This window comes from Amblyraja radiata, chromosome 14 (assembly GCF_010909765.2).
Source record: "Amblyraja radiata isolate CabotCenter1 chromosome 14, sAmbRad1.1.pri, whole genome shotgun sequence".
NCBI lineage: Eukaryota > Metazoa > Chordata > Chondrichthyes > Rajiformes > Rajidae > Amblyraja > Amblyraja radiata.
The window spans coordinates 34886878-34910330 of NC_045969.1; the positions used below are offsets into that span (position 1 = coordinate 34886878).

General features: G+C 45.1%; 1 protein-coding gene across 1 annotated transcript in view; it reads right to left on the reverse strand.

Moving 5' to 3' along the window:
* The window catches only part of LOC116980671 (cytochrome b-245 heavy chain), a 31647-nt gene extending 18314 nt beyond the window's left edge, over positions 1–13333 (reverse strand). The window contains exons 1-6 of the mRNA XM_033033120.1: positions 13275–13333; positions 9369–9464; positions 8173–8283; positions 6603–6687; positions 3430–3569; positions 1084–1265 (exon numbers count right to left, since the gene is read on the reverse strand). Coding sequence (XP_032889011.1) covers positions 1084–1265; positions 3430–3569; positions 6603–6687; positions 8173–8283; positions 9369–9464; positions 13275–13319 — 659 coding nt within the window. The 5' untranslated portion in view covers positions 13320–13333. The remainder of the gene's footprint in view (positions 1–1083; positions 1266–3429; positions 3570–6602; positions 6688–8172; positions 8284–9368; positions 9465–13274) is intronic.
* Positions 13334–23453: the final 10120 nt, after the last annotated feature.

Consider the following 23453-nt stretch of genomic DNA (forward strand, 5'->3'; position numbering starts at 1 on the left):
AGTGCGAATGGATGATCGATGGCTGGTGTGGACACATTGGGCTGAAGGGCTGTTTCCATGGCGTATCGCTAAACTAAACTAAAGTCAACTAAACTTCACAATTTGCAGGTTAAACTTGTAAGGCCCGTTTCAGTTTCATAAGGTCATTAGTGATAGGACTGAAATAGGCCATTCGGCCCATCAAGTCTACTCCGCCATTCAATCATGGCTGATCTATCTCTCCCTCCTAACCCCATTCTACCACATTCTCCCCATAGCCCCTGACACCCGTACTAATCAAGAATCTATCTGCCTTAAAAATATCCATTGACGGCCTCCACAGCCTTCTGTGGCAAAGAATTCCACAGATTCACCACCCTCTGACTAAAGAAATTCCTCCTCATCTCCATCCTAAAGGAACTTCCTTTAATTCTGAGGCTACGACCTCTAGTCCTAGACTCTCCCACTAATGAAAACATCCTCTCCACATCCATGCATATAATTCAAAATGATACTCCAATAATTTACTTATGGAATTAAATATTTGCATATTAAATAGATCCAATTTTCTCTCAGATTTTCCCAGGAACAAATCTAATTAGACCGTTACCACTTGATAAGATAATTCTCTACTTCGTGTTATCTATTATGCTAAACCTAGAGATATATCAGACTGCTGAGATACAAGTAAATGCAGGTGCTGTAATCCTGAGCAAAACACAAATTGCTGTGCACTAAAGCAGCAGTCAAAATTCTCATGTCATTTACAGTGAGGGAAGGCAGCCGATTAGCAAAGACATCATTGTTTTTAATTATAATTGTTATTGAAATCAGGCTCCACCATCTGTCAGGATCCACATTTGTCTGTACAATAATTGCCACGGCAGTGACCCTATATACAAATAACCCTGTGTATTAACAGGGGCAGAGAAATCGTCTACTGCACCTCCGTAAGGCTGATACTTTTGTTCTGCTTTTGTTCAGCAAGAAGCATGACAAATTGAATATTTTGTTACTGGACATTGATCTGCTGCCACTCTTCACTGAAGAATCCTTGAGCGTTTATTAGTGTAAATAAAGTAGCTTCCCATAAACACTACATACCCTATTCCGTGGATGACCAGTCCGGCAAAAAAGACCACAAACAGGTGGTGGGTGTACCAGAAGACCTCAAAATACTGTCGCCTTACAGTTTCAGTTGATGATGTTATCATGAGTATCAGAGCCAGCGTAATGGCCACCCCACTCAGCCCTGCCACAGTTACAAACACCACCTTAGTAGGATTCTGGAAAGGAAAAACAATCAATTACAACTGATATATTGACCGATTGTTGAAACAGATGAGAAGTTCAACATGTTTGAGGACACAACTAAAAACCTAGTGATTCCTGTGTAGGAGGGAACTGCAGATGCTGGTTTAAACTGCAGATAGACACAAAATGCTGGAGTAACTCAGCAGGACAGGCAGCATCTCTGGAGAGAAAGAATGGGTGACCTTTTGCGCTGAGACCTTTCTTCAGACCAAAAGTCACGGGAAAAGGAAACAAGAGATATAGACGATGTAGAGAGATACAGAACAATGAATGAAAGATAAACAGAAAAAGAAATGATGATAAAGGAAACAGCTGTTTGTTGGCTTAGAGCGAGAAGCTGGTGCAACTTACAGTGTAGGTGGGGGAGGGATGGAGAAAGGGGATGCAGGGGTTATGAATTTGAAATCAATATACCACTGGGTTGTAAGCTGCCCAAGCGAAATATGAGATGCTGTTCCTCCAATTTGCATTTAGTCTCACTCTGACAATGGAGGAGGCCTACGACAGAAAGGTCAGTGTGGAAATGGGAAGGAAAATTAAAGTGTTTAGCAGCCGGGGGATCAGGTAGGTTCAGGCAAAGGTGTTCAGCGAGATGATCGCCCAGTCTACGTTTGGTCTCGCCGATGTATAAGAGTCCACATTGTGAACAATGGATACAAGATGAGGTTGGAGGAGGTGCAAGTGAACCTGAAAGGTTGTCGGGGTCTCTGGACAATCGAGGGAGGAGGTATAAGGACAGGTGTTGCATCTCCTGCGGTTGCAAGGGAAGGTACCTGGGGAGGAGATGGTTTGGGTGGGAAGGGATATTAACCAGATAGTTGTGGAAGGAACGGTCTCTGCAGAAGGCGGAAACGGGTGTAGTTGGGAAGATGTGACTAGTGGTGGGATCCCGTTGGAGGTGGCAGAGATTTCAGAGGATTATGTGTTGTATGAGACGGCTGATGTGCAGAAAGGTAAGGACTAAGGGGGACTCTGTCCTTGTTGCGACTAGGAGGAGGGGGAGCAAGGGCGGAGCTGCAGGGGACCGAGGAGACATGTGTGAGGGCCTCATCGATGATGCGAGAGGGGAACCCCCTGTTGCCTAAAGAATGAGGACATCTCGGATGCCCTGGTATGGAACACCTCATCTTGGGCGCAGATACAGTGTAGGCGGAGGAATTGGGAGTAGGGGATAGAGTCTTTGCAGGAATCAGGGTGGGAAGAAGTGTAGTTGAGATAGTTGTGTGAATCAGTGAGTTTGTAATAGATGTCAGTTGATAAAGTGATTCCTCCCATTTCAATCTTGTGTTTGGGCAGAAATTTGATGAGAAGCACCGACATTACTGGTCCCCCTGTAGTGAGTCGGATTTCTTTCTATGTCCTGCCAGTTATTTAAAAGAAGCAATGGGCTTCTTGAATAAGTGAATGGGGAGCCTAAGGGGACATTACTGCAGTGCAAAATTAGTACTTCAAACCTTTAACAAAATATACGACGGATGAGTAAATATGCTCACTCAATTCTGCACAACAGTAAACCTCCTTGTAATGGACCACAAGGGGGGAATGGTGTTCGTTATTGATGAATGTCCACTATAACCAAGCAAGGGATTGGTCCTGTTCTTTTCCCACTTCCAGTTCTTCAACCCCCACCCACACCTCACTCCTTACTTTCAGTCTGAAAAAGGGTCCCAAACTGAAACGTCATCAATAGTGTAGACATGCTGCTTGACCTGCTGAGTTACTCCAGCACTTTGTGTCTATCTAAGGGATTATCATTGTATTCATCTAGTAGAAACAAACAATGGCAGATGCTGGTTTATACACAACAGGACATAAAGTGCCTGAGTTGCTCATCGGGCTGAGGGTGGCGTCGGCAGCCTGGCGTGATGGTGAAGGTTAGTAGTTCAACACCAGCACATCCTTCTTCAGATATGGAGCCCAAAGTGATGCAGAAATATGTACTTGTCTGACCTCCAGCTACACATAAATGCACAGTCTTGAGAACATAAGAAACAGTAGATTGACGTCAAATTAAAACCCCCTATTATTCCTTTGTACAATTTCTGCAGAAATTAGTTTAGCAGCTATGTTCTAGCAATGTTCCTCTTGTCTCTCCAATGTATTTTGTTAAGGCAACAAAAGATGATTGAACATTACCATGTCTTTGTTTCTAACTGGATTCAGGTAACCTCCCCCGACTCCCAGTTCAGACAAGACAGCATTGAGTTCTCCCTTTTCACCCAGCTGGCAATCCATGAACCGCTCGACGTTGAACAGATGTGCAATGATGTGAATGGCTGTGAAGCAACAACGCACAGTCTGTCATCATCCTGTGTAAACTTTCAATTACGTGGATGGCCATTAAAATCAATGGGATTAATGTTTGCTCATTGGCACAGTATAGAAGTTGAGAGATCACGTTTCAGTTGTGTAAGATGTCGGTGAGGCCGCAATTAGAGTACTGTGTTCAGTTTTGGACACCATGTTATAGGAAAGATGTTGTCAAGCTGAAGGGCCTGTTTCCACGCTGTATCACTCTATGACACTATTACTCTATGACAGTGTGCATTAAACTGATAATAATGAGCAATACATGGTCAATTAATCCAGCTCTCGATATAGTTCTGAATCGATTGTATGTACCATTTACACGTCAATCAGGACAGCACAGTCAAACTCATCATAGTCTAGGATATCTGCTATTTTTTAGATAACACCCCACATTCCCCTGTTGTGGAGCCTCAGCAATCCTTGTAGTTTAGTGGAGAACAGATTGCTATTGTGCCATGAGACTATTCAACCCCCTTTGAAAAGACCATCTAGAACCATTGTGGCATCGGGCTGAGCTTCCAGGATGAAGATCTGAAGTTCTCCTGCAGCACCCGGACATTGGTTTGTTTCTGCTTGTGTTGAGCTGAGGTGTTGACCATCGGACATTGAACGAACAAGGGTCTGCAACTCTACCATATCTATACGTGAATGGTAGTGGCCACATAGGGAGGAGGAAGCACCCTGAACATACCCATCCTCAAAGAGCGTGGATCAGTTGGTGATGGCAGAAGAAAGGGCTGAGGTGATCAGAATCACCTTCAGTCAGAAGAAAATAAGTGAATGATCCATTTTGGCCTTCTTCTAAGATCCCCACTATCATTTGTGGAGGGCAAGTCAATGGATATTTTTAAGGCGGAGATTGATAGATTCTTGATTAGTAGGGGTGTCAGGGGTTATGGGGAGAAGGCAGGAGAATGGAATTGGGAGGAAAAGAGCGATCAGCCATGATTGAATGGCGGAGTAGACCTGATGGGCCAAATGGCCTAATTCTGCTCCTTTAACTTATGAACTTATCGTAACACCAAGACTTGGGTCAATTTAATTCTCTTCAGCTGATGTCAAAGGAAAACAACCTCATTGGACCCTGACTAGAAAACGTAACTGGGAATGTTCGTACAGATGCAACACTGGCCACTGTCTGACAATGCAGAAATTGCCCAACTATGTCTTGTATCAAAAACAAGCATGGGGAAAACAATTTGCCCAATTACCACCGCAACTTGTACTCTTAGTCACCAGTAGTGCAATGGGGACTGCCATCAACTGTACTGTCGTGTGGTACAGTTCTTCTGTAGAAACAAGGAACTGGAGATATTAGTTTACATTAAAGAACACAAAGCTTCAGAGTAACTCAGCTGGTCAGGCATCTCTGGAGAACATGGATAGGTGACGGTTCAGTGTGAAGAAAGGACCTAACCTGAAACGTCACCAATCCATGTTCTCCAGAGAATCATGAGAGGAAAAGATTGGGTAGACACACTGTCTTTTGCCCTGAGTAGGGGAATCGAGAACTAGAGGACATAGGTTAATGGGGAGGGGGGGGGGGGGGGGGGGGGGAAACGACAGATTTGTATTCCTGAGGGGTAACTTTTTAGTAAAGGGTGGTGGGTGTATGGAACGAGCTGCCGAAGGAGATAGTTGAGGCAGGTACTATTGCAACTTTTAAGAAGCATTTAGACAGGTATATGGATAGGATGGGTTTGGAGGTGTATGGGCCGAATGCAGGCAGATGGAGCAAGTGTAGATGGAGCATGTTGGTTGGCGTGGGCAAGTTGAGCCGCAAGGCCTGTTTCCATGCTGTATGACTCTCTATGACTCTCTATGACTCTATGCTGCCTGAACCTTGTGTCTTACTCCGGAATGATTTGTACATGTTGTTCCTCAGATTTGGTAAAACCAAGACCACAGCTCAGAAAACATATTGCAGCCTTTATCCAAACGGACAGAGGTACTGAATTCCAGAGGTACGGTAAGAGTGATCTCGACAACAAGGCAGCGTTCAGCTGAGTCTGGCATCAAGGACCTCTTGTATAACTGAGGTCACAGCTTCAGTTTCAGTGTCATAGCAATTTCAAACGCAGAACTGCTCCTTTATTAGAACTGAAGACTGGAATTACCTGTGTTAATAATACTGTCAGTCGTTCACTGTAACATACCGAGCTATGGCTTCTGATTCAATCAGATATCAGAATCCACCAAATTTCATTCAAAGTTTAGGATTTTCACCCCATAATATATACTAATTTTGCCCCATAAGTAGTAAAGAATCTCTCTCTCTCCCCCCTTCTCTTTCTTGTCTCTCTCTCCACACTCTTCCCTCTCTCTCCACACCCCTCTCACCACCTCCCCTCTCTCTTCCCCCACCTGTCTACACCTGCCTCTCTCTCTTAATCTCACTCTCTTTGTCTCCTCACACACCCCCACTCTCCTCTCTCAATCCCCCCATCTACATCCTCCTCTCTTTCTCTCTCCCCTCTCTCTCCAACCTCTGCTCAGTCACAATACCCAATCTCTCCCCTCTTCCTGCCCCCTTTGTGTCTACACCCCCCCCCCACCTCTCTCTCTCTCTCGCTCTCTCTTTACCTCTCTCCCTTCACTCCCTTCTCTCCCACCACCCCCCCCCCTCCCTCACTCTCTCGCTTTCCTCCCATCTCTCCGTCATGGCCCTCAACAATGTTGAGACAAGGCTGACCTTCGCGAGCACCTGTAGCATTGCCCATGGCATGGCGTGGTCCCCATGCAGGGGATTTTCCTAATGTAGCCATTACAGTTCTTTTTGCATTATTACTTTGGGGAGAAATCTATTGATTGGTTCCTTTCAAAATCCTTTAATAGGTGTAATCTTATATTTTCTATTTGAATTCTCACCTGAAGATACACATGTAATTCCTGACACCGATTTGATCTGATTTTTTTACTTCAGGAAAAAAATAAAACCTGCTAAATAACTAGGGTTCTGCATTGACTATAATGCAATAGGGGAATTCTTTGCGATTTACCTGTATGCAGAACGATCATGTAAGCTACCAGTTTGTGAAAGGTGATGTTTTTGTCCAGTTGTCTTCTGAGAGTGCGTCTGCAACACTAAATTAAAATGGAGGTTACAAAGCAGTTCCAACCCCTCTTCTCTCAGCAATTTTCCATGAATAGCAACATCTGCTCGTTGACCACTTCCCTTCCCACCATCCAGGGACCCAAGCAATCTCTGCACTTCTTCAATCTGAAACATTTAGTTTCATTTAGAGATACAGCAAGGATGTATCTGTAAATGAATTCAGAGACATATCCTTGAATTCACGCTGAATATTGATCACTTGTTCACACCAGTTCCATGTTATCCCACTTTCCCATCTACTCCCTACACACAATTTACAGAAGTCCACATGTCCTTAGGATGTGGAAGGAAACCACCCAGAGGAAACCCACGAGGTTACAGGGAGAACGTGCACACTCCAAATAGACAGCACTCGCGGTTAGGATCGAACCCGGGTCTCTGCCGCTGTGAGGCAGCGGCTCCACCAGCTGCGCCACTGTGTCGTCCTTTAACTGTTAACTGTTTCTTTTTCCACAGATGCTACGTATTTACAGCACTTTCTGGTTTTGTTTCAGCAACTGACTTTGACCATTGCAGCATCATGCTGCCCTTATCTGCTGTACCCCAAGAGGAAACTAATCATCTTATCTGCAACGTCCAGGTTTTAGACCAATGACTGTTTCTTTTTCCACAGATGCCACATATTTACAGCACTTTCTGGTTTTGTTTCAGCAACTGACTTTGACCATTGCAGCATCATGCTGCCCTTATCTGCTGTACCCCAAGAGGAAACTAATCATCTTATCTGCAACGTCCAGGTTTTAGACCAATGAGGCACTAGGACCTAGTTATTTGAGCACCCGGTAGTGCCTAGCTGCTCAAATAACTGAGCTTAATGCCTGCCTTTGCAGAGCAACCGATTAACTAGAAACAAGAAACTACTGATGCTGGTTGATAAAAAAAAAGACACAAAGTGCTGGAGTAACTCAGCATCTCTGGATTACATGGATAGGAGATTTTTAGACTTTAGAGATATTGCGTGGAGCCCACCAAGTCTGCGTCGACCAGAGATCACCCCATACACTAGCACTAGGGACAACTTATAGACGCCAATCAACCTACAAACCTGGATGTCTTAAGTTCGTGGGAGGAAAATAGAGCACCCGGAGAAAATCCATGGTTTTCAGGTCGAGACTGAAGAAGGGTCCCGACCTACAACATCACCTACCCCGTGTTCCTCATAGATGCTACCTGACCCGTTGAGTTACTCCAGCACTTTGCAACCATTTATTGATAAAATAACAACAATTATCTACACTGTACAGCAAAATAAATCCTGAAAGCTTGTTTTGGGGGCTATTTTCAATCTAAAGCACCATTGGAAGGAGCCTTGAAGCCTTGAACCTTATAAAACGAGAAATAACAAGTAATATCAAAAAACCGTGTGAACCATGCACAGAATCTTTTACCCAGACGTGAAAATGTGAAAGTCAAATAATTCCGTGCGAACTTGTGGACTTTGAACAGCCTCTTACCCCGCAGGTTCCTCGCACGAACGACAGTAGGTTTCGACAGACGGGTAGCAGGATCAGCATGCAGTTAAAGTTTAAACAGGCGGCTGGTGCCCGAGCCCAGGCTAGAGCAGGCTAATGGATGAAAAGAAACAAACGTGAGTTCAAATGGATCTGTGGGAAACAGTGCACAGATAATACACAGGTCCACCACCCTCAGTTCCAGAACCTTTCTGGATTATCTGTTTTTGCCGGATCAACAGAGGTCACGGCCCTCGAGGGGAGTCCAATGGTACGGGAACGACCCAGCTAGATCGCCCAAGGGCCGAGATACCGAGATACCGGCCCGCAGAGTCACCCTCGGAAGTCGGATGTGGGAATGGATCTGCCGGCTCTGGCCGGGCCGGTGTTCCAGAGCCTCGGCCACCGGGGGGGAAATCGACCAACTGATCGGCTGCGGAAGTCCCAACGAGGTTGAGAATGGCCACCTCACCCAGCCTAGGTCAGCAGGTGGCACATTATCGAGGCTGGGGGGACGGGGAGGGGAGGGGGAGGCTTCAAGGAGGAATTTAAAGCGCGCTCTCGTGATTTTGTCCAGTTAAAGGAGGTGCCGGACCGCCAGTTGCCGGAAAATCGATGGTGGACCTGTATGAGGATGTTGCCAGGGCTCGAGGGGCTGAGGTAGAGGTAGAGGGAGAGGTTCGGCTGGCTGTTCTCCAGACATGCTGTTCTCCACACATGCTGCCTGACCAGCTGAGTTATTCCAGCACTTTGTGACCTTTTGTCCTTTTTAAAGATGTTATTCCTTGGAGCGCCGTAGGCTGCGGGTGATCTTATAGTGGCGTATAAAACCATGAGGGGGATAGATAGGGTAAATACACAGAGTCTCTTACCAAAAATAGGTGTCAAAACCTGGGGACATACCTTATTTTAATTTAGTTTATTGTCACAGATATAGTGAAAAGCTTGTTTTATTGGGTGTTATCCAGTCAGCAGAAAGACTGTACGTGATTACAATCATGACATGTACAATGTACAGATAAGAGATAAGATGAGAGGGGAAAGAGTGGAAGGTGGTTTAAGGGGATATAGGCCAATCATGGGTAAATGGGACTAACTTAGACGTGGCATGGACAAGTTAGGCTGAAGGGCCTGTTTCAGTGTTGTGTGACTCTATGACACGACTGAAGCACAGTCCATGATTGTAGGCTCCAACTCACCCCAACCAGCTCTCGTGTGTAATAAAACTTGAGACCATCATCATAGACAAAATAGAAATGGACGAAGAGAAATGCGTTGATTCCAAGCCAGGCCAGCTGCAATAAAAGAGGGAAATGAACACAAACAATGCCACTCAACAGTCAGACCAGCATGTTACAAGAAGCACTATCACAACACTGGAGGGGCTACAAAGGAACACACCAAGGAGTTGGGGCTGCACTGTGGTGCAGTGGTAGAGTCGCTGCCTGACAGCACCAGAGACCAGGGTTCGATCCTGATGACAGGTACTGTCTGTATGGAGTTTGTACGTTCTCCCCGTGACCGTGTGTGTTTTTTCCGGGTGATCTGGTTTCCTCCCAAAGACATACAGGTTTGTAGGTTAATTGGCTTCTGCAAAGTGTAAACTGTCCCTAGGGAGTAGGATAGTGCTGGTGCACGGGGTGGTCACTAGTCAACATGGATTAGCTGGGCCAAAGGGCCCGTTTCCACACTTTATCTCTAAAGTTTAAAGTCTAAAGAGTTTAACTGCTGCCTAACCTGAAAGGATTATTGGGGTCCCTGGGCAGAATCGAGGGAGGAGGTATAGCGACACGTGCTGCATCTTCTGCGGTTGCAGGGGAAGGTACTTGGGGAGGGAGTGGTTTGGGTGGGAAGTGATGAGTTAACCAGGAATTTGCGGAAGGAACGGTCTCTGCAGAAGGCGAAATGGGGTGGAGATGGGTAAATGTGGCTAGTGGTAGGATCCCGTTGGAGGTGTCGGAAATTTCGGAGGGTTATGTGTTGTATGCGACAGCTGATGGGTGGAAGGTAAGGACTAGAGGGACTCTGTCTCTGTTGTGAATAGGGGTAGGGAGAGCAAGGGCGGAGCTGCAGGATACCGAGGTGGCACGAGTGAGGGCCTCATCTATAATGGGAGAGGGGAACCCCCGTTCCCTAAAGAATTAGGACATCTCGCATGTTCTAGTATGGAGCACCTCATCTGGGCGCAGATGCGGCGTAGACAGAGGAATTGGGAGTAGGGGTTAGAGTCTTTGCAGGAAGCAGGGTGAGAAGAAGTGTAGTAATAGATGTCAGTTAATAGTCTATTTCTTGTGATGGAGACTGTGAGATCAAGAAAGGGGAGGGAGGTGTCGGAGATGGTCCAAGTAAATTTGAGTGCAGGATGAAAATTGGTGGTGAAGTTGATGAAGTCCATGAGTTTTGCATGGGTGCAGGAGGTAGCACCAATGCAATGATCAATGTAACGGAGATAGAGTTCGGGGATAGGGCCAGTGTACATTTGGAACAGGGATTGTTCAACGTACCCTACCTACAAAGAGGCAGGCAGAGCTGGGGCCCATACGGGTGCCGATAGCTACGCCTTGGACTTAGAGGAAGTTCTAGGAGTCAAAGGAGAAGTTGTTGAGGGTGAGGACCAGCTAGGCTAGGCGGAGTAGAGTGTTAGTAGAGGGAAATTGGATGGTTCTGCGGTCGAGGAAGAAACGGAGGGCTTTAAGGCCTTCATGGTGGGGGATGGAGGCGCAGATATATATATATCTGTGTGTATGTGTGTTAGGATTACATATAATCCTCATTTTTGGAACAAAATAATAAAATAAATGAAGCAAAGTGACTGTGATGCTGAAGCTAAAATGAACTTTATTTTTCATTGTAAAAACTGGTCTTCACTGGAGTAACATGGATAATACCAGATGCATCTTCATCTGATCACTTCCCATGTTGTTGATAAATCATACACTTCAGGGTGAGGATCATGAAGATGTGAAGAAGTGAGTCACTGACTGAAGGACACTCTGACCTGTTCTCATTGACAAAGTTATGTGGCTGATCCTGTTGATCTGGTCAACAATGCCCCCCCACCCTCCTCACCCTAAAGTTACCACACTCCCCCTCCCCAACCAGAAAGAATGACAGCAGGAATCACAACAATGGCGGTTAAACCCTCTCTTGTTTGTGATGCTCATCACCTAATAATTTGTAGGGGCGATTACCCTTTACATCTCCCACAAAGGACACCTGGTTGAAGATCACATCACCACAAACCGGTTTTCAAATGTCATTTCAGAAATTACAACCAGAATAAAAATAGAACAGTTTCCTGTTCCACTTTCATAAATCGCTCCAATCCACAGTTATTTACTTACATGCATCATTAACAAAACTTGAAACTTGTCCACTTCAGATATTCATCGAATGAAGCTCTCCACACCATAGTGTAGTAGAGTGGAAGTTGTATCAAAAATAGGAGAGCATTTTAAAATGATAGCCCCTTTCTCTGTACACTATTGGCTAGACTGATCAACTCTCTCTAATTACCCTGAGGAGGCTTCTGCCATACTGCAGTACATTTCTTGTTTTCCTTTGCAACAGTTGTGATGAGAATGTCTCCAGACCCACTTCAAAAGCTAATTAAGTTTAAATATTAGTTTAATGATTAAACATTAGTTTGAGGCCAGGCATCTCATTTAGGATTCCTTCTCTTAAAATACATTTGTGAATTATTATGTTTTTGAGGAAATCCAATAGCTTCCGGATTTAAAAAAAATCTTTTCTTACCCAGATTATTTTTAACCAAATTCTTGAGCTATCTCAGTGAAATTCAACTCATATTCTTTACATTTATTAGTCTAGTTCAATGGGCTATGATATCAGTAACATAAATGCTATGTTAACAATTCTTTATTTTTTAAGAAAATATAAATACTATAAAGGTAGATAATTACAATACACGCAACTCACTAATATAACAAATGCAGAGCTTCACCCCTAGATTCAGGGACAGTTTCTTCCCAGATGTTATGAGGCAACTGAACCATTCTTCCAACAACTAGCGAGTGGTCCTGAGCTACTATCTACCTCAGGCTTTCTTTGATCAGACTTTATTGGACTTTATCTTGCACTAAATGTTATTCAATTTATTCCCCTTATCATATATCTGTACACTTTGTATGGGTCGATTGTAATCATGTATTGTCTTTACACTGACGAGTTAGCAGGCAAGAAAACCTTTTCACTTTAACCTCGGTACACGTGACAATAAACTAAACCAAATTAAACGTTTTCTTACCAAAGTAAAGATTCTAACATTACCCTCATTTGAATATATTTTTAATTTGTTTTTTTGCCACAGCACACATTATTTAATTTGTTAATAAATCAATTTTACCTCAAGTGCATTGCAACTAAAGGAAATATTTTAAACCAAATATTTAATATCGATGTAATAAGCTGAAGTAATATTGAAAGGAAATTGTTCCAAACAAGAACAAAACTCTGAGCAATTTCATAATCATTTCCAGCATGATCATTCAAAAGAGATTAATTGCTAAATTCTGAAAAAGTTTAATTTCAGCATTCAACCTATCTACTCCCCTCATGAATTTATACACCTCTTTAAGATCATCCCTTAGCCTCCTGCGCTCCATGAAATAAAACCACAGGCCGCCTAATGATTCCCTGTAGCTCAGGCCCAGGAACCCTCGTAAATCTGGTCTGTGCTCTTTCCAGTTTAATGGCTGAATAATGAACAATTAAATTCATAAGCATCAGTGTTAATTTGTCCATTTTGTTTGTTTGTATTAAACATTATAAAATATAACTATTTTATATTAAACTATAGCAATGCTTTTAAAGTTGTCTAATATTACATCCGCACATTAAATAAGATATAATTTTAATTTATCACCGTCATAAAGTGAATCAGCAAAATCATAATTCTTGTATTTATATTTTAATTAAAAATAAATTGCTTCCATAGCCAACAAAGTATTAAAGTATGTAGGAAGGAACTGCAGATGCTGGTTTACACTGAACATTGATTACGTGGCCAAACAACTAATATAATTTGAAGAATAAATCAGTAATAAAAACTTGTCCCCATTGCTTTCGACATTTAGAGTACTTACAATCACAAAGATTGAAACTCCTTCGTTCACCAGGCAGTTTCCCATTGTTGAAGTAACTGTGAATCCAGCAGCTCAATGTTACTTTAATCAAGCATTTAAGGAAGTGAGATTTATTGATAAGGTACGCAATATCCTTCTCTATTCAATGCGAAAAGGAATGAACAAATCAAATACTTGCATTAAATAGATACCATTTTTAAAAACCAAAATTAATTATTTTATTCTTCAGTAACTTGAATTTAGTCTGCCTTATAAAAATTAATAAAGGACTTTAGATGTTGGAAATAGCATAAAAAGTGGAAGCCTTAAAGATATTTATGCAAGCAGAGGTAAAGTCTGAAGTAGGGTCTCGACCCGAAACATCATCCATTCCTTCTCTCCAGAGATGCTGCCTGTCTCGCTGAGTTATGCCAGCATTTTGTGTCTATCTTTGGTTTAAACCAGCATCTGCAGTTCCTCCCTACACAGAGGTAAACCAGGGCTGCCAACTCTCACGCTTTGAGCGTGAGAATCACGCATTTGGACAAATTCTCACGCTCTCACACTGATCACAAATTTTGCACGCTCTGTCGTGAGAAATTCTGTGCTCAACAAAAATGTCAAAACTCATATAAACTGCATGGACCGCAGGTGTTGGAGAGCCGGGGCTGAGGAGGATGGAAACAGAAGCAGCGGCGCGGACAGATGCGGGGAGCCAGGGCTGGCGAGTGTTTGCCGGGGCTGGCGAGTATTTGTGGGGCTGGCGAGTCGCTCGCTGCAGCTCCGGACATGGAGCAGCCTCAATGCAAGAGTCCCGGGCCGTCGGAGGTGTCGGAGGCGTCGCCTCTGCCATGAAGGACAGAGACTCTCAAAGGGAGGGGGAGAGAGAGAGGGGAAGGAGACAGGGAGACAGGGGGGAGAGAGAGGGGGGGTGAGAGGAAAGAGAGGGGGAGAGAATGAGGAGAGAGGAGGGAGAGGGGGGGGGAAGAGAGGAGAGAGAGAGAGGTAGGAGAGAGGTAGAGAGAGAGAGAGGCGAGATGGGGAGGGGGAGAGAGAGAGGAGAGGGGCGAGAGAGGGGGAAGAGAGAGGGGGTGAGAGGGAGGGGGAGGGAGAGAAGGGGGTGAGAGAGAGGGATGAGAGAGGGAAGAGAGATAGGGAGGATAGGAGAGAAGGGGAGAGGGAGGGGGGAGAGAGGAGAAGTAAAAGAGAGAGGGAGAGAGGTGGGAGAGGGAGAGAAGGGGAAGAGGGAGAGGGGGGGGAGAGAGAAAGGGGGAAAGAGAGAGAGAGAGGGGCGGGGCAGGGCCGGATTTAGATGAAGCGAGGCCCTAAGCTATTTCACTTGTGAGGCCCCCCCCTCCCAATCCCCCACCCCCACGACTAGAGGACCATGACTACCCGACAGTGACAGTGTGACACTTTTAGATCCTACTGTATGTTGTCATTAAACAGTTGGTTTTAAAATACATATTGTATTCACCGTGTGAAAAAGCTACTTTCTTAACTACTAAACCAGGTTCGCTTCTTAATAAACAGACACCACACAAACTGTTTGGTAGACCAGTTCAAAACTTTACTTAACATCGGCCGATGGAAGGGAGGGAGAACTCCAGTCAAGTGACCATTACAGACACTTGACCGTCCTCCGTTCACCTCACTGAACAACAGAATTACATTGCCTTAAATAGGGTTTTTTTGTCCCCTTAGCACATTTCAGACATTAGTCATGGTCAGAGGTACAGGAAAAGGTTTCCACAGAATGCATCACATCAAAGGCCTTTTGTTTACATAGTACAAGATAACATTGGCCATTTGGTTTACGACATTTTATATTTCTACTTCCCTGGTTCCTTTCTCATCCTTCATAAACATTGGCTATTTGGATAAGGCCATTTTATCTTCACAGAGATCACCCTAGCTCTTTCGCTGCTTCCTCTCTGTCATTTGGTTCCTCATAAACATTGGCCATTTGGTTTATGGCATCTTACTTCACAGATATGACTAGCTGTTTCTCTCTTCCTTTCTCGCCTCCTCCCCCATAACATTGGCCACTTTGTTTACGGCATCTTACTTCAAAGAGATCTAGCTCTTCTCTGCTTGTCACTTGGGAGACAATGTTATGGTATTTATTATCTCACACACCCGCAACCTAAGGCAAGCCTAATTTGAGACTAAATATAAGCTGTAAGCTAGCCCAGAAGCCAATTTAATATCTTCTTATATTTTAACTAAAATTCAGCTTCATCATTCCATCCTTTTATCAAATTTTTGATAACAACTACAGTCCTTGCTGAGTACATACGAAAGACCATAAGCATCTCATCAGACAAATTAATAGTACACTAGTAACACAATTATTTCATAGTGGACAATCGTTCCACAAGTCCCTCCAAACATATTAAATGGCCACCAACCTCCACCGGACGTGACACTAAGATACTACCATAGGACAGGAAAAGGATCATTAAAATTGCTCAGCCTTTATTCGGCTTCGCTTGGAATTCACCGTGTGCTGGTGTAACTGGTTCATGCTTCTCTTGTGTGGCACTGCATTTGCAACATAACAATGCCTGTCACAAATATACTGTTTCCTAAAAATACACCAGTGCCTTGGTTGTGGCAAAAACAGGTAGATTTAACTGGCCTTTGCAGACCTCTTACTGTCTGTAGTCAGGTTATCTTTGCTGCGCTTGTCATGTTTGACTTCAATCTTGTTTAAAAGGAGGTGTGTACCATCCTTTAAATGTGGGTTAGTCCGCAAGTTTCCATTCTGAAGAAAGTTCAGTCCATGTGGGCTGGGCCACCCCAGAATAAAGGGAGCATCAATAGCCCATCGTCCTTGTTTCCACAAACTGTTCACAGTCAATCAAATGTATCCAGCGACGATGATCTTCAATCTTTACAGCAGTTCATGTTGTTAGCAACACTTGGTTGTTCTTTTCAACACAATCTCAATTTCTTCTTGTCCCAGCACCATCATCGTATAGCTTTTATGGCCTTGGTCACTGGTTTCCAGCAAAAACTCCTCCATCCTGGGAATGTAGATCTGGCAAGACATGGGTTAATTGCCGTCCATACATAATTAGTTAATTGCCCAGGGCCTGTAAGTGGCTTCCCCCCACTCTCCAGGGGGTGGACACAGCAGCTTTTCCTGTATCAATCTTGTTCCCAGCTGAGTTTCTCCAGCACTTTTGTCTTCCTTTGATCTCTCAGCATCTCCAGTTCCTTCCTAACACTTCCCTTTGAATTTATTCTTTAATTCGATAATATCCGAAGAGGCTCTCTCCACCTAAATATTAAATTCTCCAAATATGTTCTCTTCCCCAATCTACTTTATCTTTTACCAAACAGTAATCTTGCTTCATTTGCATTTTAAAAGACAACCTCTGTTATCATCTCAAAACAATCTTTCCCAAAAGAACTCACTCAGAATCAGTAATCAATAATACATTTTCTTTTTCTCTGTAATTTTGACATTTCCAATCTCATTTAACACTTTAATCGGGATGAGTCTTTTTTAAACTTGGTTCAAAAGATTTATAATCAACCAACACATTTTATCATTCGAGTATAGCTCCGCCCCCCATTCATGCCTGTTTCTTAACGGAGCACACCATAAACTGTCTGTCCCATTTACATTTTAAAGGACAAACTTCTTAAAGCGACACACAACTTTGCTCATTGCTTCGAATTTCACACATTCCACATAAAAAACATTGTTTTACAAGCAGTATATATACAAAAACATTGTTTTACCAGCAGTATATATACAAAAACATTGTTTTACCAGCAGTATATAATATTTCATCTTCAAAGACATCTCTTTGTAATTTACTTTCCCTTTTTCTGACAAGACTTCTGTTTACCAAAATTCTGGTTACCTAACCCTAATTGGACATTGATCCAGATCATGATTAGTCAGACTCCCCTTGACTTTTCAGTCTCCCTAGCTCTTTCCTCATTTCGTCATCAAATTTCCCTTCATCCCCAATTTTTTTATAACATAGTTGCCTGTCAGAAAAAAGATTTACCTCCGGGGTAATTTTGTTTTGCAATCCTCATTGACTCTTTCCACCATCCCAGATGCCTGTGGGTGGTGTACACAGTGAAATTGCAGTCGAATATTAAAATGTGCACATTTTTCCTTATTAATAGTGGCAATAAAATGAAGACCATTGTCTGAGCTTATGACATTAGGTAGGCCAAACCTGGGAATAACTTCTCTTAACAACAATGTTACCATAGTTTCAGCAGTATTATTAGTGGTTGGTAGAGCTTCACTCCACCTGCTAAATAAATCTAAAATCACTAAGCAATATTTATAACACTGGGCCCTTGGTATTTCAATAAAATCAATCTGTATACATTCAAACGGTCATGATGGCATTGGCGTCACCGCTGAGGGTATCTTAATTAGTTTGCCTGGATTATTTCGTTGGCAAATTTTACATTCAGAGGCCTGCCACCACGTTTCCTTTGTTATCCTATCATTCCCTCCTTACCAGCATGGGTAAGACGGGTAAAAATGTAGTGTACACCAACTTGTCCAAGCGGGGTGTGCTGAATCAATGGCACAGCCCTCTTGTTTCCATAGTTATTATTATATATGAGAGGCGTCCCTCTGTAATGTACATACCTCCTTCATGTTTGGCAGGACCGTTCTATTTGCTAGCATCTGTTTAGCTGCTGTCACTACGCATTTGGATGTACAGGCTGCCTGTTTGGATACACTATCAGCAACCTATTGCCTTTTGCTATAGGGTCCCCAGCACCAGTGTGTGCAGTACATTTAACAATGACCAGCTGTTCTGGTAGCTTCAATGCGTTAAACAAATTACGCACAGAAAGGCATTCCCGTGCTCCCAATCCTGGGGAGCTTTGTAAGGTCAGAACTTCAAGGTATAGGGATGTTACTGACGGAACTGTCCCAGGTAAAGATGCCATTGCTACTGGTAGGGCATAGGTGGACATGTGGACATCTCCCAAAATTATCTAACTCCTCATCTTCACTACCAAATAGGGTCGTCGTGCCAGACATGAAGTCTCCTCCAGAGGATTATCAACACTGGGTTTATTTTTTTCTAACCATCACCTGTTTCTCACCTCCTGTCTGTCTTTTAATTATTTCCTCTTGTTCCTCTGCCCACTGGCATTCTAGTTGCAATACGTTACATCCTTTCCGAGTGCTATCCTTGTTTCTTAACTCTATCCCCTTCTTACATACAGCATCCATCCAACTTCAAACTCTATACTCTCCTCATGCTTCTTCACTGCGTCTGCGTCCCATGTTTTAATTCCTTTCTTCCATTTCTTTCCTGCCTTCCTTTCCCATATAAATGTCTCTACATTCCATGTTCCCCCTACTGGCCAGGCTTCATCCCCTAACCGTTTGGTCAACTTGTAACTTAACATTCTAAATTTCTTATTATACTTAGGATTCAAATAACACATATGTTGGACTGTTATCCAGAGCATTCCCCATAGATAGATAGAAAGAGAGAGAAAACAGACTTCTTAATTCCGAATCGTTCCAAATATATCAACCAGGCCGACTCGCTACTCGAGACCCCAGTTTCTCAATTTGGCTGACTTTTTAACTCTTTAATATACGACCCAAGTATCTCAACGAAGCCGACTCGCTAACCAAGACCCCCGTTTCTCAACCTGGCAGACGTTTTATCCCTTAAAATAAGCCCCAGGTGTCTCAACGAAGCAGACCCGCTATCCGTGACCCCCGTTTCTCAACCTGGCAGACTCCTTAACTCTTAAAATAAGCCCCAAGTGTCTCAACGAAGCAGACCCGCTATCCGGGACCCCCGTTTCTCAACCTGGCAGACTTCTTAACTCTTTAATATACAACGCCACTTATTTCTCAATCCGACAACTCTTCGGATGTCTCAATAAGCCAGACGCAAACCTCAACCCCCGTATCTCGACAAATCACGGATATCTCAACGAGGCTGATGAGCCCTTTGTAGAGAGAGAGAAAAAGAGAAAACAAAGAGATAGACAGAGAGAGAGAGAAAGAGAAACTGCTCAAGTCCTTCTTAAAAATATACACAGGCCCTTCTTAAAAATACATACACAATTCTGTCTTAAAAATACATAACACAATCCCTTCTTAAAAAAAACCCATATAAAGCCCAACTGGTCTTACCTTTGTCTGTTTCTAAGAACCTCGGCAGGGAACCAATTCAATGTCTGATGAAGGATCACAGATGTTCCCGGGAGTTTCTAGGGAGTCGGTCTTACAAGGGGGCCGATAGAGCTCAGTTATCTCCCTTCCAATCCCGGCAACCTCTGCAACCTCTTGCACAGTCAGCTGTTGATGTGGTCCCAGCGAGGCCTGCATAACTACGCCAATGAAAAAGCTACTTTCTTAACTACTAAACCAGGTTCGCTTCTTAATAAACAGACACCACACAAACTGTTTGGTAGACCAGTTCAAAACTTTACTTAACATCGGCCGATGGAAGGGAGGGAGAACTCCAGTCAAGTGACCATTACAGACACTTGACCGTCCTCCGTTCACCTCACTGAACAACAGAATTACATTGCCTTAAATAGGGTTTTTTTGTCCCCTTAGCACATTTCAGACATTAGTCATGGTCAGAGGTACAGGAAAAGGTTTCCACAGAATGCATCACATCAAAGGCCTTTTGTTTACATAGTACAAGATAACATTGGCCATTTGGTTTACGACATTTTATATATCTACTTCCCTGGTTCCTTGCTCGTCCTTCATAAACATTGGCTATTTGGATAAGGCCATTTTATCTTCACAGAGATCACCCTAGCTCTTTCGCTGCTTCCTCTCTGTCATTTGGTTCCTCATAAACATTGGCCATTTGGTTTATGGCATCTTACTTCACAGATATGACTAGCTGTTTCTCTCTTCCTTTCTCGCCTCCTCCCCCATAACATTGGCCACTTTGTTTACGGCATCTTACTTCAAAGAGATCTAGCTCTTCTCTGCTTGTCACTTGGGAGACAATGTTATGGTATTTATTATCTCACACACCCGCAAACTAAGGCAAGCCTAATTTGAGACTAAATATAAGCTGTAAGCTAGCCCAGAAGCCAATTTAATATCTTCTTATATTTTAACTAAAATTCAGCTTCATCACGTGGAGCGGGCGATGCCTTACCTGGATCGCCGTTTGAAGCTCTGGAGTGTTGGGCCTGCTGCTTCAACATCATGGAGCTGTGGTTTGCGGAGCTCCCAGCCTCGGGCCGCGATGATTTCAACATCGTGGAGCCCTGGGATCCCTTCGCCGAGGGCCACCAGCCTGAATCTCCGCCCAGCTCAGCCTGTGGACTTCGGGAGCTGCGGTAGGAAGTGGCCGATTCGGAAGTCCAAGCAACTGAGAATGTTTTCCCATTCCGACGTCTGTTGCAGGACATCTATTTTTAGCATCATCAGTCAGTTCTATATCTTCATTTTGAGGCGGCATCATGGCTGCTTTCTCATATTCAGCTTGCTGTTCCATGTCCTGCTTCGCCGTTTCTGTTTCAGGGAGGTTTTGCTTCTGGTTGAATGCTAGTAGTTGGCTGGATAGCTCCACCAGACTGATTTCCTTATGTTAGTAGCAATGTATCTGCTTCACCGCTGGCACTTGTTGCCTCTGTCTGTGGCTGACCCAAGAAAGCAGTGATTGGTCTTAACTTCTTTACCGTATCATTTTCAAATCACTTTCTCTTGCGCTTGCTAGCACCACTTCCAAATCTTTTACTCTTGCTCAGATTAGAATCTGAAAATAAAAAGAAAAATTAATCTTCAACAGTTATCAGAACGGAAAACATGAAAGAGCGTTCTCACAAAATGCAGTCCACTTGAGTAATGAAAAAAAAAATCTGTATAATAGTTGGGAAATATTTCTTAAAGAATTGTTCCTTATTGACAATTATATTGCAAAACCTGAATCAAATCTGCTTGAAAAAACTTATAACTAAACAAACAGGATCACTTCTTAATATACAGACAACTCACAAACCAGTTTGGTAGACCAATTCAAAACTTTACTAATCATCGGCCGATGGAAGTGGCAAGGAAAACAAACCCCAGCCAAGTGATCCACACAGACACTTGGCTGTCCTCTCTCCACTTCCCTGAACACAGAATTACATGGTGTTATACACTGTTGATGCGGTTGATGTCCCGCCGGCAGTTTAAAATAAAAAGGTCTAAGGCCGGAAGATGGCCATGAGGGGGAAGGGTCCAAGAGGAGGGGGTCTGTTGGAGACGGGAAAAGGGATCTTCAATGGGGGCGAGAACTCCTTCCCATGGAAGAACAGTGTGAGGCAGTGGCGATGGAAGAAGAGCTCCGATTCGCTGCGGGCACGGAACTCATTGAGGTGGGGACAGAGGGGGACAAAGGTGAGGCCTCTGCTGAGGACAGACCGTTCGGTATCTGAGAGGGGGAGGTCAGGGGGGATGGTGGACACATGGCAGGGATGGGGGTTAGGGCCGGAGGAAGGCAGGTGGGTGGACTGAGGCTGAGGCGATGTCTGGTGTGGGGGTGGTGGGTAGTCAGGGGGTAGGGGGGCATAAGGACTGAAGTGTGGGTGGGGAAGAGCTGGGGTCACATGGTTTGGGGGGAATGGGGAAGACCCAGTGGAACAGCCACTGAGGTTACCAGGGTAGGGGGGACTAGGACCCAGCGCAGTCAAACCCAGGGGAGTTGGAGTGTGCAGCGTGGAAACTTCAGGCCCGGTGCTGAGTCCAGGCTGCAGTTAAGGCGATGACTGCGGGCTGCTGGAGGGCAGTAGAGTGGCGAGGGTCAGCGGGCAAAGCGTGGGAGGTCCCGGTGGGCGGATGGTCGGTGGGGCGGCGAGGTTCAACGGGTCCGGTGAGGCGGGGAGGTGGGTAGGCCCCCGGTGCGGCGGGGTGGTGGATAGGCCCGGTGCGGCGGGGAGGTGGGTAGGCCCCTGGTGCGGCGGGGAGGTGGGTAGGCCCGGTGCGGCGGGGTGGTGGATAGGCCCGGTGCGGTGGGGAGGTGGGTAAGCCCCTGGTGCGGCGGGGAGGTGGGTAGGCCCCCGGTGCGGTGGGGAGGTGGGTAGGCCCCTGGTGCGGCGGGGTGGTGGGTAGGCCCCCTGGTGCGGCGGGGAGGTGGGTAGGCCCCCGGTGCTGCGGGGAGGTGGGTAGGCCCCCGGTGCGGTGGGGAGGTGGGTAGGCCCCCGGTGCGGTGGGGAGGTGGGTAGGCCCCTGGTGCGGCGGGGAGGTGGGTAGGCCCCCGGTGCTGCGGGGAGGTGGGTAGGCTCGGTGCGGCGGGGTGGTGGGTAGGCCCCCTGGTGCGGCGGGGAGGTGGGTAGGCCCCCGGTGCTGCGGGGAGGTGGGTAGGCTCGGTGCGGCGGGGAGGTGGGTAGGCCCCCGGTGCTGCGGGGAGGTGGGTAAGCCCCCGGTGCGGCGGGGAGGTGGATAGGCCCGGTGCGGCGGGAAGGTGGGTAGGCCCGGTGCTGCGGGGAGGTGGGTAAGCCCCCGGTGCGGCGGGAAGGTGGGTAGGCCCGGTGCGGCGGGAAGGTGGGTAAGCCCCCGGTGCGGCGGGGAGGTGGGTAGGCCCAGTGCGGCAGCAAGGTTTGGCGGGGAAAAAGTTACCTCTTAAAAATACTTCATACAAAAAACATTGAAATCATACTTCTACAATGCATTAAACATGAATTTAATAGATCAAATTTCAAAAAGTCCCTACCCTGGGAGGGGACACACCCTCCTTCCATGCCGTCTCCCCACTCGGTTGCTCCACTCCCTCACCGGGTACCCCCAAGGCCAGTGATCAGTGATGGCTCAGCCTCCCCACTTTCAAAAACGCTCCGCGGCCCCTGGTTCAGACGGAGAACACTGCCAGATGTGAGCGGGGAACTGAGGCCAGTTGTCCGTGATGTCTGGATCCCAATGCTCAGCGCTTCATGTTTCGGAGTTGGCTAATGTTATTGATTTGTAATTAGCCTGATTTGTAATGTTTTATGGAACAAAGAAAAAAAATATCTGTAGACAATTCACTTGACACCAGCAAAATTACTACGGTATAATGTAACTGCAACGTCTAAAGAACTACTGCAGTTCAAATGACAAGACATCAAGGAACAGAATTTATGGTAACATCACTGGGAATAAATTCAATGACAATGTTTCAAAGTTCAGCAATACTGGTGTGCTGTTGTCCTCTTTGATTCATTGGACTGGCTATCGATGAGGCAAAAACA